Source organism: Apteryx rowi, unplaced genomic scaffold (assembly GCF_003343035.1).
Source record: "Apteryx rowi isolate R43461 unplaced genomic scaffold, aptRow1 scaffold_51, whole genome shotgun sequence".
In the NCBI taxonomy this organism is placed as follows: domain Eukaryota; kingdom Metazoa; phylum Chordata; class Aves; order Apterygiformes; family Apterygidae; genus Apteryx; species Apteryx rowi.
Window position 1 is genome coordinate 2,133,657 of NW_020450772.1, and position 18,030 is coordinate 2,151,686.

An 18,030-nucleotide genomic window follows, 5' to 3' on the forward strand; every position below is an offset into this window, starting at 1 on the left:
GGCCGCGGCGGGCTCCCGCTGGAAAACCGCTTCTGGCTGAGCCGCGGAGCGCAGCCGGGCTGGACGGCCGCGGCCGTGAGGGCCGGCGCGGGCACCGGCGGGGGAGCTGGCCCCGCGGGAGGCAGGCGGCGGGGCGCTGCTTCTCCCAGCCGCCGTTCCTGAACGCGCAGCTTCCCCAAGCGCGAACAGGTTTCGAACCGAGCCCCAGCTCTCTCGGTAGAAGGAGGCATGCGCTAAAATAAACACAGCTTCAGGGGGAAAAAAGGCTTACGTACAGCTAGTCGCAAGGTCAGAAAGTCCTAAAAATAGAAAGCTCCTTTAGCTTTAAAGGGAGGGAGGCAAATAGGGTTAAATCTGAGCACTCAGCTCAGCCCGAGGCTTTGTGTAGTTCTGTAGCTAAGTCTGGGGATTAAAGGAGGTGTGTGTGGACACAGCTGGATGCCTGGGCCTCACTTCAGGGGTTAGGTATGTGTGGGTGAACCCCTTCCATCCACATGTATTGCAGAATCAGGTCTATTGCTAGTGTGACTGCATTAATTAAAATTGCTCTAGTAATTACAAATTGTAAGTGGAAGCACTGAAGATTGCTTTGCTTTGAAGATTGGTTTTGTTACCAGCCATCCAGGTTTGAGAATAAGTGAACTGAAAAAAACTACTGGATATTCCAGATTATATTCTGTGCTAAAAAGGAAAATTATTGTTCTAGGGAGCAGGAAGGAATAGTCCCATCCCTTTGCTATGTTTACTTTCAACTTGTGTTACTGCTTTTAGGTTTCAGTCACCAATGAACTTTTATTGAGGCTGGTAATAAAAGAAATTGATTTATCTATTTTTAAATCCCATTCTTCCATGTTGGTTGCAGTGAGCTAGTTTATCAAGCAAATACTACTCAGTTGGAACTGATCTTGCCAGGCTATTGTCTAGCTCTGGAAATACTCATTTAAACATGTGTGTTGATTGTAAATACTGTACTGGACTTGAAGTGAATGCTTTTGTTTAAAGAAGACCAGAAAAGAATATCTGGTTTTGCACCTCCTACTTAGATGCTGACTGAGATTGTTCTGTGTAATTCTTTGCTCTCTGTAACCAGAGTGAAAGTTTGGGGCACTTAAATTCTGTGTTGGGAAAATGCAGTTCTTGCATCTGAGATTATATGCAAGGTACTGTACAGCTGCTGAAAACGCTTTTGCTGTTGTAGCCCTCGATAGCTGTGAGGCATTCTGTATCTCAAGCAAACTTAATTCATCAGGAAAAATGTTTTCTTCTTCCTTTCTTCCCCTTTATACGTCTGTTTCCGTTAAGTCTAATTATGCTGTTGTGTAACTGAGTAGGTTTAAAGGCAGCAACAAACTCTTCACTTCCCAGTCTAGCACTTGTGACTAAGCTGAAGTTCATGCAAGCTCTTTGTTAGCTCTTATATTATGAAAAGGCTTCTGGAAATTTTCAGTATTGCACATTTGTGAGGAGACAGGAAGGCACTGTTGGAGAGAACTGTTCCTGCAGAAGTACCAGAAGAGTATTTCCTTGTAAAGGGGAGTCCAAAGGAGAGGAGCATCTACTGGGGGGGTGGGAGAATGAGGCGCAGGTCCTTTGGCTATTGCTTTGTCACTCTGGATGAGTGATTAGTTTCTGTTTCGGAAGCCTTCCCTCTGTAGAACGACGATGACAGCTTGCTCATACCTCAGAGCACTGGGGATAAGTACGTGTGATGCATTTGGGGGTGCTGAGATGCTGTGGCAACACTGACCAGGATTAAAGTAGGATAGGAGTTCAGCAGTCCCTTCCAATGGGCTGTCAGCTAAATAGTTTTCCCCAGCAAGACGGTACAAAAGCCCAGAGTAAGAGGTTTATTTTTAAATAAATCTTGGAGTTTAAGCTCTACTTAGATGTACTTCTCACCATCGCACCAGGGCTGCTGGATACAGTCTCTAGTTTTATGCTAAAGTAATTGGCCRTTACTGTGAAGAGGACGCAGCTATAAGCAATATCCAATAGACAATGTATATATTTCTATCAGAGAACAAGTGGATACTTACTAACTATATTTCACTGGAAGAAAACAAAACTCTCTCCCCTTCCTTTCTTCTTCCCAGCTTTCATCACATTCCTTACCTGAGAGGACCTCATCTGTCTATCAAATCTACTATAGCACTTTTCACACCATTCTTATGGCTTATATTGGCTTACAGGCTTCACAAACAATTTCTAAAAAAGCCAGCCTTCTCGAGGGAAGCTTAAAAAACACTTACATTTCTGCTTTTCTAGTTAAATTGCATCCAGATAGTTTGTGTTTTTATTAATCCATCTTAGAACAATAGTCAGAACACCATTAAGCTATAAAATAAAAGCCCTTCCACCAATATATGCTATGTTTGATCTCTTTTCTTTACCATGCTAATAAACCAGAATGACTGAATGTCATGTGTGGTAACTTGGATTTAATGTGGGTCCTTGCCTGCCATTTCAAGCTTCATTTAAAACCTAAGGAGAAATGAGAATCTCACTTTATAGGCTTAACTTTTACCTATTTACATGCATCTTGAAGGGTGCCAGTGACAATTTGGAAGAAATACAAGTCATAAAAACATCCTTCTTCCTGTTAAACTGATTCAGCTTTTTTTTTGGCTGGACTTTGAGTCAGTAAATAAAAAAAAAAAAAAAAAGAGGAAGTTCAGAAAAAGGGAGGGAGGGAGGAAGTGAGGGGGCTTGGTAACTTGAGACTGCAGAATAGAGGAAGCACACCTACGTCAAGAGAACAACTGTGAAAGCAACTGGTGGTGAATCAGGAAGCTGTCACACCAGTCTGTCTTATCCCCATGGTGGGAGAGAGGTAGTTGTAAACTTACGCTTTCTCCAGTTAAACTCAAAAGTGGTCTCTGATAGTCATGTTGCATTGCTAGATGCAGAGTGGTTCTGTAATGTCATACATATCATGCGCTTTGCTCCAGTTGTTAAGTTTCAGAATAATAGTTGTGCCTTACAGAGAATCTTCAGCTGAGGTCTACCTTGAGGATCTCTGTTGTCTCTCTGCAATGCTAGCTGGGTGCATCATGATATTAGATCTTGAGATGCCTCTTTCTAATGTATTGTTGTGCTATTGTGCTATACTGAAGACTGTTCCCCTGCCCCCCTTCCTCTTTCCTCCACTAGATTAAGCAGCAATGGCATTTGTGAAGAGTGGATGGCTGCTCCGGCAAAGTAAGTCATGGGCCTTTTACCTACTTTTCTCCCCACTGTGTCTCACTTCTTCAAAAAACATCACAGCAAATCAGTAATTCTCAGGTCTTTCTTTAAAAAGTCTCTAGGTCTGTGGGATTTTTTTTCCTTTTTTAATTTTAGGATACTTCACAAAATGACCTGTTATGACATCATTTCCATGTGACCTTTTGGGTTATACCAGTGGGAACACAGGATATACCACATCTAAGGTGTCTGAGCATGGTGTTCAGCTTCAGATGCTGGTCTGTAATTAGTGCTATACAGGTGGAGACTTGGAAACTTTACCTGATACCTTATCTTAATGTTTTCAATTAGTCATGCTTTCTGCTTGTTCTTGCAGCAAGTTAGAACTAAAGCACCAGGTTATGCACTTAAAATAAACTCAGTTGTGACTCTGAATGCTAGATAAGATGCTGAACCCAATTCTATAATGTTCTGAAGCAGAGACTTAGCACGAAATTTATTAGGAATGAGTGGTTGGAACCTCAGAATGCCTTTGTCCTCAGTGTCAACTGGGAAGGATTTGTTGGTTTTATTTTTACTAATACTAATACAAATACTTCCCTATCTATGCCACCAAAATTAACTGTCTGATTTTTAAGGTACTATTTTACGGCGCTGGAAGAAGAACTGGTTTGACCTATGGTCTGATGGCCGTTTAATATTCTATGATGATCAGAATCGCCATGATATAGAAGATAAAATCCACATGCGAATCCATTGCATCAACCTCAGAGTGGGGAATGAATGTCGAGGTAATAGTTCAGGAATTCTGTGTTCAGAGCTTCTTTTCAACTTCAATGCCTGCCCAGCATACCATTTACAACACTACTGCAGAAGTAAACATGCCCAGAAACTTCTATTTCATTTAAAAAAAAAAAAAAAAAAGAAACATTAAATCCCCTTAAAGATGTCTGTGGCATGGTATCACTATGTGATAGATCAGCTTAGGGTTTGATACTTTCTTTTAAAACTCAGAGGAAGGACATTGTACCATAAATGCAAGTGGCAGGCATGGGTGTGAGAAGGGGGATGTTGGCAGTAGCCTGCCATGTGTCTGATTATAGAGCATTACTGGTGTAATTAGAGTTTGCTGGAGTTAGAGGCAGGACTGGAGATGGGAAACCTCAGCAGGTTTTTCTCAAGCATTAAGTTCACTTCTAGCATCAGTTAGTCTTCCACTTGATGCTGGATTAGTAAAGGACACAAGTGTTAGAGAGTACTTACTGCTAAGTATGTTTTGGTTCTGCTGTAAGTCACCTGCATTTTTAAAGAATGATGTTCAGAGCTAGTTCCTTTCAGGACATGCTAGAGAGAGCATGGGTTATTTCCTTTTGTAATTTGTTCTGGTGCCATGTAAAAGCAGCTATAATTGGCCCTAGTTTATTTTGTCCAGAGTTCTGCACAAACCATCTCCCTTCTTGTAAGTGGGATCATGATATTCTGGTTATGGATATTTTCCAATTCATCTTTTTCTGGCTCAGATTTCCAGCCTCCAGAGGGGAAGCAGAGAGACTGTTTACTGCAGATTGTTTGCCGTGATGGGAAGACAGTCAACCTCTGTGCAGAGAGTGCAGATGACTGCCTGTAAGTCTGCCAAAGAATATTATTTTGCTACCTCTTCCTCTTTCACCTTTTCCTTTCTCCCTCTCCCCAGTTCTTTGCCTTCATTTGGACTTTCAAAGACACATTTCAAGAAAAATTTCAAAAAACTAAAAGGCAGCTTTGTTCAGCAGGCTTTCAGTGACAAAAAACATTGCTCCCTTACAAGGGCTTGTCTAGCTCATGTAGGTGTAGTTCTTCTAAACTAACTGCAAGGGAGTCACTGAAAACTGATTAAATATGATAAATGCAAGACATGCTAAATAGAATTTTTTCCTCCCATTCTTCAAGTAATACATAATTCTGCATAGCCCAAGGATATCCCAATCAGTAGTGAAAGGAAGAACACTCCATTATTGTGAACCTTCAACTGAGCTTGGCTGCATGTAGTTGGATAAGATCTATCACCAATGTTTCCCCAGTAGGTGTGGTGCACCGTGCATGCTCCCAGCCATATGGCATAGGAGTACCTGTGTGAAGTATATGTACCTGTCATTCAAACTGCAATAGCATCGAGACCTGCACTCTATTCAACACAGATGCAACTCCTCAAGGCAGGAGATATAACTGCTGGTGCATCTCTTCCTATTACCTTATTCTAAGTGTGGCTACATATTACCTGGCTGTTGTGCTTGCAGTGAGGACCTTCAAAACTGCTTGTGTTCCTTCTCTTGTTCTTCCTCATTCCTTCTCACCCCTGCAAGGGAAATAATTATTTTTCAGTCTTTGGCATAATCCTTTGGTACATTCATTTTAGTGTGTCATTAGGCTTTGATAGATGCAGTGTCTTAAACTCTGCTTCTGCAGTACCTCTAGTTACTAACCTTGCTTTTTGCAGACTCCTAAAAAGAAAAAGTGGCATTAATTTTTATGACTTCTCCACTAAACAATGTTTCTTGCAGGGCATGGAAAATGGCTCTCCAGGATGCCAGAACAAACACGGTAAGTGTACTATCCAGACTTCATACTGATAGGAAAACAGCCTGTCAGTGTTATCTGTGGCCCAGCAGTTTACCTTTCAGGTCATGTTCCATCCTTCTCTGCTGGAATAAAACAGGGCCATAAGCATGACAATAAAAGGAGGATTTTGTGGCAGCAGCCTGTATGTGGGGAGAAGAATGATCYTCTGGATTACAAGCATGTCATCCCTGCAGTCAGGTCCAGTGAATGACTGGGAAACTGATTGTAGGGGAAGTGAGCACTGAGGCTGCGGGAAAAAGAAAATCCTATGCAACCAGTTGAAATGCACTCTCCACTCCTTCTAGTATTTATTGCCTACCGAGGGCAAAGCTAAAGGAAGCTCAGTACAAGTACGTGATTCTTTTGGCCTAAACAGGAGGCTGTTTGTTACTGTAGATCCATTACACTGTGGCTTGCCTCTTGGCAGGGACTAGGAGAGGAGAAAGAGGTGCTTGGAGGGGAGAGCAGGCATGCCAAGAAGGACTATATTACTTCTGCATGAGCATGCTAACTGGGATTAGTGAAGAGGTCAGGAATGGTAAAAAATCTGTGCTCGCTTGCTCTGAGCCTGGAAGTTCACAAGAGAACTGAATCTTCGGGAAGCTCCATCCATTCACTTACTGTTGGGGTACTGTTAAATTTGTTTTTCCTCCAGGCTGCCTTCCAGAGTGCTTTTCAGCACTAGATTTCCTTCAATGGCTAGAAAGAACCAGCCTGAGATGTTTCAGCTTCACTGGGAAATGCTGGGTTTTTTAGAATCTTATTTCAGTTTTTGATGGGTCACACTAACAATGCCACTGTACCGATGCACTTGTCAATGATGTAACTTATATCTGTAGATGCCCAAAGCAAATACTTGCCACAGCAAAACTATTCTTGTCTGGATACAATTGCCTCTGAGTGCAGCACTTCTATGCTGTTTCATGATGTTAAATAAGAAGAGAAGGAATTGTTAAATGAGAAGAGAAGGACACAACACTCGTGGTCTATCTGCTCTAGTTTTAGGGGCTGTATCTTGCTTATGTGTAAGATGGTGACTCCTGGTTTCAGGAGTCAGGAGCTGCTGTTTTTCATGCCTGTGGCTCTCAGCTGCCAGCCCTACTAGATGCCATTCAAAACTTGCCAGTGCACTACCTTTGACAGCCACGGCAGACCCCTACTACTGAAAGTAGGGCAAGTAGCTATCTGCACAGTAAGTATCTTGAATTAGCACTTTCCAATGCTATTAAAGCTCCCCAATAAGACCCAGGCTAAGTTCCTAGGTAACTGGTTTTGAGTCCATCTGTAGGTGTCTGATACAGCTTTCAGAAATACTGAGCATCCTGCTGTGCCTTGTAACTTTCCTGGAAGCAGGGTGATCACCCTGGCTTTGAGAACTGTACCAGTTACAGGCGTTTGCAGGCTTTTGTCATATGCCTGTGGATTTCCCTGCAGCAGGACCGACTGCATTTACTGCTGCTGACATGTGAGCATTTGTAGGACTTTCTGTCATGTAGTGAAAATACCTGCCTCTTCATATAGTGCTTTCAACAGTGTATTTCAAACTATCCTTACAGTCTCCACCACAAGTGTGACCTGAGATGTAGCCAAAGTATGACCTCAGAAGTCTTTCTGCTGCCCAGTTATTAGAGCTTAGAGGAACATCCTCTATCRAGCTATCAAAAAGTTCAGTTGTAAATTCAACAAAGGAAGTTGTTTCTTTCTTGGGATATGGCACTGAATAACAGCACTACTGTTGATTTCTGATATTAGGGGCAGGGATACAAGGCTACTGTAGCAAATCTTAATCATCTTTTGAGAGCTGCTTGTAGATGGATTTAAGTAAGTTATCACCTTTGCCTCACGGCTGCCTTCAGAAAGGGCCAGAATTATAGGTGGCATTTGCAAAGTAATTCCGTAACCCTCTCCCCATCCCCCCAAACTCCCCAACCCTCCTAGATTTAAACCTCTCATATTGCTTTTTTTTTTCTTCCTGTTTCTTTATAGACAGAAAGTGAGAAGTGGCTAAGTGCAACACCGCCCTGCTAAAATGTTCAGGTGCCACTGCAGGCTATCACATTTGCTTGCTTGATGTGGAAGTCTGCTCATAGGGTTGCAGAACTTCATGACACCACTCTAGGGTGCCAGGAAGTAGTTGAGCTTAGTTGTGAAGACTTCTTTATTTGAAAACTGAGGATGAACAAGAGGGTAACTTCTAAAACTGGGAACATGAAATGGGGGAGGAGTCTGTGTGCGTGCATGCATATGCACACGCATACACACAAGAAATTGGATGGCTCCTTCCTGCGGCTGATCAGGCATTTGCATTCTTGTGGGCCTACTCTCCAGACAGTGTCTTGTTGCAGCACTGTATAAGGTACTCGCTACTTTCTGGACATGTGGCATCCCTACATATTACTCTTTCATTGGGTCATTAAGTTTTAATCTTTGTACTATGCTAACTGGCTGTTTGTAGAAGGTAATAACTGCTCTCTCTCCATGATGTTTAGGGCTACGTGGGATCTGAAGTGATGTACGATGAGACAGCCATTTCCTCAGCCCCTCCTCCCTATACAGCATATGCTACACCGTCACCTGAGGTAAGAGCTGCAGTCAGCAAGCATTAAAATAAGTGACGTAGCAGAAGCAGCCATTCTTAATGGCATCCAGCACCCAAACTGTACTCTGAAGTGTTGTGTTTCATGGTTACGCCTCGCTTTAAGGTTTGTACAAAAGGAGGTTGGGAATAAGGCACTAGCAATCGGTCACTACCATTTGAGATGCATTTCCTTTGAAAAGGATGGGGCAGATTTGGCTGAGAGGTGTATGAAGACAGAGGATGGCTGCTCAGTGAACTTGGAAAATAGAGCCTCTTAGAGGCAGGGAAGGAAAACTCATTTGATTAATCTTGAAAAATCTTGGCCGTACAGCCTTTGACATAGGGAGGTGTGACCATGCTTTCACATTGTGTGACCACCAGAAGGATACAAAATCTGGAGTTTTAAAAATAGGATTTAATGACTGGAGCTGTCATTTTTAACATGCATAAGGATTTTGCAACCCAGTAACTCTAGTTCCCAGATGTGCAGTTGTTCTGCAATGGAGAAAAAAGAAGCAGCAGTGGGGATGGGATGTGGGCTGAACGAGTATATATTGCTGGAGGGTGGAGAGCAGATGATGCTCAGGAGTACTTTTTTCTCAAGCAGCCATTCCAAATCCTTTCCAGAGGGTGGACTGGATCAGTACAGACTACATATTTTAGTGAACTTTTAACTGCAGTATAAATGAGGGAGAATTAAACAAAATGCATAATCAGATACATGGCAAAGAAACCTTCTGTAATGGACTATTTTAATTCACCAGGTTTATGGCTACGGCTATGATCAGTACAATGGTGGGTATCCCCCCACTGGTCCTCAAGTCTTCTATGCCTCCAATGGACAAGCCTATGCTGTTCCCCATCAATATCCCTACCCAGGTAATTAGTATCAACCATATCCTCCACCTGCATGTAGAATGTATTTGAGTCAGTCTTTCTGGCTTTAATTCTGTTAATCATCATCCTTTTCATGTTAGAGAAGGCCTAGTCATTGACGCTTGAGGCTTGGTTCAGATGTAGCATATAGACTAAGACATCCACTTTCAAGTTCCTTTATCACCCACCATGCCTGCATGACAGTGCGATAGAAAGAAGCCTGACTTGTAACTGGAACCAAAGTCCCATCACCCTTTCACAACACAGGCAGTGCAATGAAATTTGTATTAAATGATCTAACGTTCCCAGCATGATCCCAACTTATTTAAATTGCTTTACTTTATAACTCTTTCTGAAGCACATGGAACTCTTTAATTCAATAGTCAGCATGCTTTCTAAGGAAAGATAGGAGAGCTACAGCAAGATTGGCTCAGTACTCCAAATCAAGCATTGGTGGAGCTTTTGGTTCCTCTGTCTCTCTATACATTTACCTTAATTATTTCAACAGTGATGTTCAGCTATGACCCTAAAAATGAAGGCAAGAGTTCCAAAGGTAAATCCACTCCCAAAGCATGGTTGAAACTAGTTCCTCTTCTGGATCTTGGGATTGCTATGAGGCAGTACATTCATCTCTCTGAAATCTCCTGTTGCTTTGTTTAGAGCAGTGTAACTCTAAATCCCAATGAAAGAGGAAGGAGACTAAAATTTTAGGGTGTGCTTTTAGCTTAGTCATCCTAATTTAGGATTAGCTTTGCGTAAAGAGCCCCAGTCCTATAGAATCAGGGCTTTAGAGTAGTAAAGGTAATACACATCAGAGGATTTAACTTACTAGTTAAGTGTTTATGATCTGGCTCTGCAAACAAGAATCCCTGTTTCTTTCACAGGGCGGGGGGGGGGTGTTCTTTTTTTTCATTTGAGATTTGTCATATCATTTTATTAGCCTTTTCCAGTTTTTTTGTGAAAGGGGAGGGGCATCAACCTAAAGCTTTTAAAGCTTTCCTCGACTAAGGTAGTGAGGTCCTAAGATATGGATCACGTACAAATGAACGAGCACAGAGGAAGGTGAGTTCTGTTGGTTCTCAGCAGCTGAAAAGCAGTGGCTTGTTGGAAGACCCAGGAGCTGGTTTTGAAAACTACCTGCAGGCCTTGGAAACCAAGTCTCTGAAACCTGTATGATAACAAATGCAGCATGAAACAGTAACTCTTCTGAAAAGTGTTTGCAAGTTCAGTGTGTTAAGATACTAGTTATGGGTTGGTGATAGCAACCAAGCTTCAGTGTTTCCCTTCACTAGGGTTACTGCAGCTAAACCTTACAGAGTCAAGTTCATCTCTAGCAACTAACATAACCCTTGTATTTTTAGCCTCCTTGCTCGTTCTTTGAATTTTACATAATCTTTCTGATGAGGTTCCCAGTGCTATCAGCTGCAGTTTCTGAATGCCTAGTCCTGCAGCTTTGAGAGTGAGAAGCTTTGCCATCCCCTTACTTCAGTATCTATTACAAAAAGCACAGCAGTATCTTCCAAAATAGTTAATCTTCCTGAAATGTCTGGAAGGGAAAGCAGTGTGATTATGTCTGCTTTGCAGATAGGGGCAAAGTCACAAAAAGTGACATGCAGAGCCTGTACAACTCTGTTGCACAGCAGGGGTCAATTTGGTGGTTTCCTAAGTCTTAGGTTAACTCCTTACTACTGGGCCATTCTTTATCTGAAAAGAAATTTGGCAGCTGTCACCACACAGCAGATCAGGCCAGGATGTGAAGGCTGAACTGAGGTAGTAAGGAGGAAGTGTAGTGTGTGTAACTGATACACAATTTCTGCCAAACTGCTGGCTTAAGAGCTGCCGAAGATGTTTTTTTGGAACTACACTATTTGCCTTAACTTCAAGGTTGAATCAATTTTTAGACCCGCCTCTTTCATTAAATCCACCAAGTGTTTGATGGAATGATACAAGAAATTCATAGGTTCTTTGCTGCTATAAGTGCAAAGCAGTGTTCAGGTTTACATTTGCAATGAGCTTTACTCCGAGATATTAACCTCTTATGAGGCTAGAAGTGTTGCCTGGGCTCTGGAATTATTCTAAAAAGGTGGAGGCTGGATCCAAAGCAGAGATGTATTCTGCCTTTGCAGCAGACATCATCTTAGTGCTCAAGGGAAGGAAGAGGGTGAAGGAATGGGCATGTTTTGAAATCCCAATGCATGGTATTAAAATCTACATTTTTCTTCTCCTCCTCTCAACAATCTCTTATTACCTAGGACCTTATGGCCAGCCCCCTGCAAACCATGTCATCATTCGAGAACGTTACCGTGACAGCGATGGAGATCTTGCACTGGGCATGCTTGCTGGAGCAGCAACTGGAATGGCCCTGGGCTCATTATTCTGGGTTTTCTAGATTCCTCAGTTTCTTATCGTTGTAGTTCCAAAAATCTTTATTTAATTCTGTGTGCAATAATATATTGGCAATGTTGTTTACTGTTAAAATTTAAGAAATGCAATAGTTATTTTTCAGTAGTGACATCTTAATAACTGATTCTTAACTGTCCTAAGGAGAGTTTAAAGGCACCATTTAGTTGAAGTTGTTAAAGATGGCATGTGCTGCTCTTGAACTCTGTTCTGATGTTTGGAGTTTTAAGGATTTGTACCAATAAGGATCAATATTAGCACCAACATAATATGGTAGGAGTCACTAGGTTTATGAACAGCTTTATGTTTATAAACACTTCAGAAAGATTTTTTTTTTTGTCCAAATATAAGGTTTATAGGAGCCTTGCATTAGAATATATGTACTATTGCCTTCTGAGCATTCCTCAGACAGACACATAGCCTCAACAGAAACTCCTTGACATTAGGTGGACTGCCACACTTGAGAATTTTTTGTTTTTAAACTTGCCTGCAGATGGTAGTGTACTTTCTTAGATGGAGTCCATTACGTATCTCTCACACCATCTAGGCAGATTAGACTTTGAGAATGTATAAGCCAACTGCTAAGAAGAGACAGCACTCCTCCTCAGTTCTTTCATTCTCCCAGATAATGTGAATGACCAGTGGCAAGGAAGACAAATGCTTGCTCCCTCTTTATCCTGTATCACTCTTCTCTGGTCAGGCAGAAGTAAAGAAACTTTAGCTTCATAAGTTGTCTTCCATGTCTGTAGAGAAGACGCTGTCTCCACAGACACTGTACCAGCTGCTCTGCTGAGGAAGAGGTCGTTGTCTAGTGTGTCTGCTTAYTATTGCTGTCACTCTGCAGAGTCTGCGGGGAGAACTAACTTGAACAACCTTTGCCCTGCTGGGCCTGGCAGAGCCCCTTTGCAGGCAGTAATAGTAAGAGGGGAGAGAGAGAAACAGCATGAGCAGACCTTGCACACAGGCACTTTAAGATCAGCTGCCTTGCCACGGCTGGGATATTGTCTACTTCTCAGCCTGCAAGGTTTCCTACACCAGGTTCATGTCTGCAAGTAGATTTGAGCACAGCTGAGACTGTGCTTTGTTACTGCGCACTTCCCCCTCACTTTCAACAGGTCTCTCTTCCTCTCATGATTTGTTAAGAAAAACACTCCGAGGAACCTGGCTGGCTTTGCTCCTGTGTCTGGTTCCTTACACAGTGGCTGCTGCGCTACAGATTCTAAGCTGGAGTGGTACTGTTCTGTGGCCTGTTACATTGTCCTGTTATAATCCACGCTGAGCTGTGCTTGGCAGAGGAAAGAAATGCACGTGCTTTCATAATTAGGTAGAAGAGACAGGGTGCCTAAGTTGTGTTCTTTATAGTAAGAGGACTTATTTTTATACTTCCACTTTCAGCTTCCTGTAATCATAGTGTTTTAATTTAAGGCCTTCTTCTTTTTAAGTTTCATTTAGAAGATTAATTTCTTCAAGGTTTGGAGGGTTTACAGTATGTCAGAAAAGATGAAAATAGGTGAGAGCTGGCACCCATGTAAATTTAGACCAAACCTCCAGCAAGCTTTTTCATTTCATCCTAAAGCTGCCTTGGCTAGGCCCTACGTATTTAAGCAATACAGGTCTCTGACAACAGTCTGGATAGCAACCAGGGGAAGTGCTAAGTTTTCATGACTCTTAGGACCAACTTGAACAAACTGAAACCATCAAAAGGAAACAGACAGATGTTATCTTGGCTGCATTACTAACTGTGGGCCTAATCCAGGGAATGCGAGCTTCTTTCAAGAAACTTTGGATTGGAGCTGTTTACCTATGTGCATGTAGGTCCTTCCACAGATGAATAGAAGCTGCACATGTTCTGCTAATGATATGTACTAAAAGGACTTACTCTGTTTGTTGGAGGTTCAAAAGAGGACATAAAGTCTCCTATTGAGAGTCCAGTGAAAAGGAATTGGCATGCACTACCAAAGTTCTCTTAAGAGGCTTGGTACCCTTGAGGTCAGAAGAGTTGGTGACTGGAACTTAAGTGAACGAACACTTCTAATCTTTTCAAGCCTTGAGATAACCTTGAAAGCTGATTATAGGTCTACACTGCTGTTTAGAGTAGTTTGAGCTTTGCACTCTTAACTAGTTATGCAGAATGCCTCCATCTCTTCTCCTTATGTGATACTTAGCTTGTAAGGGTGGGGGGAAAAAACAATTGAACATCATTCTAACTTCCATTGAATTTCGTAATGATGGTGAAAGAATAGCACAAAATGACTCAGCTAATAATTTATCATAAGTTCAGAGTTTACAAGAGCTGTTGATCACAGCAGGGGAGCATGTGTCTTGTGCTTTCAGGAAATAAGTACATCTGGATCCTGAATTTATGAAAGGAAAGTATAAAAGATAAAGACTGTTGATCACAGAACATTAATCCTAGGATTAATTCAAAGCAAGAAATGATCCTTTCTGAAAGTTCAAATTGGAGTAAGTCCCCATTTAAAAAGATAACCTTACCAAGTAGTATATTTCTCAGGGGAAAAAAATAAAGTGAAGCTGAAGATTCCAATTTGTTCTTGATACAATAGGCTGCTTTTTACAAAAATCATCAGCTACTTTTTTATCCTAGTAGCATAGCCATTTAGCAGCCAGAGTACATRTACAAAACTGCACAAAATCAAAATGGTAGTTTTCATATTGCAGGTGCTCCTCGCCTTCCTGATCTCAGTGCAGAAATAAAAGTGGAGATGTCTTGCTGCAGAAAGCAGCAGCATGAGGATAACCGCTCGAACTCACTGGTAGCTAAAGCTTAGAGACGTACTTCCTGAAGACACTGTCCTGCTTCTTGTTCCTCAGGAAGAGTGGTGATTTGGCCATATCTAATAATAATGTCCACCTGGATACATAGTAATGACTCAATAGCCCTTGTCTGTCCAGACCAGCACTTGTTGTATCTGCAGTTTTGTGGATGCTGGTGTCAGCTGAAGGAGCAGGGCCAGAGTGGATGTCAGGGCTTGCCTGACTTACAGATAGTTGATGTCCTAGTGATGGGAAGAGGCAGMGTTCTTGATACTGCTTAAAGAGACTGATAGCAGGTTTGGCAAGATCATTTCAAAGCTGATTGAATGTATAGTCCTAAACAGATGTTTGCTTCCAAATGGTGCTATTCATGGTGCTGGGATTCCAGTTACACTTATACAGCACCCAAAACACGTGATTTTATAACCTCAGGTCCAATACTTGAGCTCCCTAAAGCTACTGGAACTCCACAACTATTACACTGCTTTTTGCAGTGTACGCTATCAGTTAAGGATGACAAAATCTGTTCCATAGCAGCTACAGTCCATTCATTGTTAAATGGCAGCGCTTGCAGAGTTCATGAGTCTATGCATTCACATGTGACTAGTTACTTCTGGGTTCTCTCTTATGGACAGCTGGACAAAGCTAGGCTTCCAGAGAGTAGGGTGGAAATGCTTCACCTTCTAGTAAGCCAGACTATGCTAAAGGGGTCAACCAGGGCCTCCTCCCAAATTCTTAGTTACATTTGAAAACATAGCTGCTAACTTCTGCTGCTTAAAGGTGTGGTGGAGGGGGAAGGGCTGGGGAGTGAGCCTATTCCAGTGAGTGGGTAGAGGCTTATGAACTCGGGAGCTGGGGGTGGGAAGTGTTTGTGGACAGAGCAACTGCACTGACTTCTGGCAAAGATGCTTCCTTTTCTAGTGCTGAAGCACGTTCTGAGCTGTGCCTAGATGGAACTGCCCTCAATATCATGCAAAACAGGCTTCATTTTTTTTTCTTGAGTGGAGACTCAATAGTTGATTGAACCAGCAAAGCAAGTTGAACAAAGGAGAAAGAATTCACAGCTATGTTCCTCAAATGTCTGCCTGTGTCTCTTCCTCCTCATGATATGCCTAAGTAGACATTAGATACAATGCATAAATCATGGAGGGTAGCATGCAATAAATGCTTTTGTTTCTAGATACTTCATGTTCTGGGTACTTCTCATGCACTCCCTATCCAAACTGCTGCTTTTGCTATATGTTCTTATTATTAATTTATAGCAAAATATCTTTAGCAATAAAATTCATATTTAAGTGCAAATGTTCTGTCTTGAAATGTTTCCTAGTCTTTTTTCAATATTTCTCATTTAGGTAGTCTGTAGATGGGTGTATGTTTTTAAACATTTAGTCAGCTTACAAGAAAAATGTTTCCTTTGCAGAGTGGTTGGTAAACAGTGCAATGATGAATTCTGTGCACCTCCAGTCTTTCCTAAGCAATTACAAGAGTGACTATTTGATAGCAAAATGAACTAAAGTAAAAGTAAAGTAAAACTGCAAGCTGTTGGGGTTAGAGCTCAGGCTGACATAAATCAATCATCTCAGTTACTATTTGGAAAAGGTGAAGTAACTTCCATAAAATCAGTAAAGTAACTCTGAACTTAACACTGCTACATCCAAGATTAGAGTTAAGGCCTWTTTCTTTTTTTAATGGCGTTGAAGGTTTAGACTCAGAAATGCTTAATCTTGAATACATGTAATGCTGATCCAGATTTACCATTTGACACTGTATTATTAAATCATCAGATTTGTACTGTCTAGTATTAAAATAAGCAGCTTGGAGCACAGATGTTGCTCTGGGCAAAATGTTACTGGTTGCTGTATTGGTATTTTCTGTTTATGAACTGCTTCAGTGCAGTCAGCTACAATCAATAAGTTTGTTTAGACAAAGGCACTAAATGACCACAACTAGCTCCACCTTCTAAGGGCAGACTATCTTAAATGTTTACTGAGAATTTGCTGGGAATTAAACCATTTGTCAAAGGACCACAGAGTGTTTTGTGAAACACTAGCCTTGCTTTATGCACATTTTGCTTTTACCGCCCGAGAGGCAATGGGTTTCTTGGTCACTAATCTGGGGGAGGAATGAAAACAAAAATGCAATTTCAACCAGTCAGTTAACATAGGAATACACTTCGCTTTTCTATCCCAGCACGCCATGATGGCTATGCTTATTTTGCCAGTCATAGGTTCTATATGATATATTTACTAGGCTGAGCAGAACATTATGTATGCTTAACACTGCCACAGAGAGCCCAGCTTTACTGAAACTTCTGTACCAGAACGGGTTACAGAAGTACATTCGCTGTGCAAGGCTTAACAGCTCCAAACCTCCTGGCAGTGCCAAGGTCCTGGACTGGCATTAACATTGGGTCAGRCTTTGCCTCTCCTACTGCATCCCCTGTCCTGTTTGCACTCATTAAATGCAGCCACAGTAATTAACTTGGGTTGTATTCCTAAAAGTACCTTTACTTGTCCCTCTCTCATGTTGCAGTTCCAGTACAGTGTATTGAAATGAGTGTGGAGCATTCACTCTTCCTTCTGTTTTTGTAAATAGTTTCCCCCACTATGTTGTGAGCATTGACTAATTATAAATCAGAGCTTGTAACAACGGACTTGCATTAGTGCGCTAGTCTGGGGAGTCATGTGATTACCACAGGTTATGTCACTAGCTTTCAGAGTTTTTAAGGCATTTCTAAAAGGCTCCAGACTTACGGGGCAAATAAAATCTCCAAAGCACCTCTCTATTAATAATTTAAAGCTTATGCTCTGATGAAGATTTTGAGGCACAGGTCATGAAAATCTGAGGCTGAAAATACTGGGCTTAATCTGAGTGAATATGATGGTCATAACATTGATACTGCCTTATACTCCAGGTACGTTAGGTACCAAAGTTAAATACRTATTTTGGAAAATAAGAAATTAGGTTTTAGATGTGACAGATAAAGAAAGGTTAAGAACAGAGCCTGACCAAATTATCACAGATAAGCACCTGAAGCTTTCAGCTAGCAGGAGTTGGCAGGGGCCAAGACAAACTTACCCAGTTTGCGATGCTCCCCTGAGCACAGGGCCATGCAACCCGCCAGTGACCTGCCTCTTGCGCTAAATAAACCAGCATCTTCAGGGCACTCACAGCCGTGATGGCAAATTCCAGTTTTCCTGACAGGCAACAGCACTGGCTGTAATCAAACTCTCTTTTTTCTTCCCCATCTACCTCAGCTCTGTGCATACTAAGCAGTGACTTTTCACACGCCTGCCCTGCAAGTCCAGGCCTCCTCATGCTCCCCTTTGCCTCACAGCCGCAGCTGGAGGCTCGCAGGCGCCGCGCTCCTCCCCAGCTGCCCCGTGTCACTGGGACACACCAAACCACCTCTGGTTCCCGCTGGAGTCGGTGGCGGAGGGCGTTTAACGGCCCGCAGGACCGTGCCCTGCGTGGGGACGACGCGGGCATCCCGGGAGCGCGCGGCGGTAACGGCCCACGCGCACACCCGTTTGAACCCAACGGCCGCCCCCCCGCGCGGCGGTAACGGCCCGCGCGCACGCCCCGTTTGAACCCAACGGCCGCCCCCCCCGCGCGGCGGT

General features: G+C 42.4%; 1 protein-coding gene across 1 annotated transcript; it reads left to right on the forward strand.

Annotated features, from left to right (window-relative positions):
* The first annotated feature begins 3,150 nt into the window (after nucleotides 1–3,150).
* PLEKHB2 (pleckstrin homology domain containing B2) lies at nucleotides 3,151–15,425 on the forward strand. Its single transcript, XM_026080089.1, has 7 exons — nucleotides 3,151–3,198; nucleotides 3,822–3,974; nucleotides 4,704–4,806; nucleotides 5,724–5,763; nucleotides 8,271–8,360; nucleotides 9,124–9,238; nucleotides 11,488–15,425. The coding sequence occupies exons 1-7, from the start codon at nucleotides 3,162–3,164 to the stop codon at nucleotides 11,622–11,624; spliced, it is 675 nt and encodes a 224-aa protein (XP_025935874.1). The 5' UTR covers nucleotides 3,151–3,161; the 3' UTR covers nucleotides 11,625–15,425.
* The last annotated feature ends 2,605 nt before the right edge of the window (nucleotides 15,426–18,030 follow it).

Excerpts from the sequence above, each read along its gene's own strand:
- PLEKHB2 (XM_026080089.1), top strand. The coding sequence starts at position 3,162 with ATGGCATTTGTGAAGAGTGGATGGCTGCTCCGGCAAA. Across the intron at positions 3,975-4,703 it reads AGTGGGGAATGAATGTCGAG|ATTTCCAGCCTCCAGAGGGG; the intron begins GTAATAGTTCAG and ends TTTCTGGCTCAG. Across the intron at positions 9,239-11,487 it reads CCATCAATATCCCTACCCAG|GACCTTATGGCCAGCCCCCT; the intron begins GTAATTAGTATC and ends CTTATTACCTAG.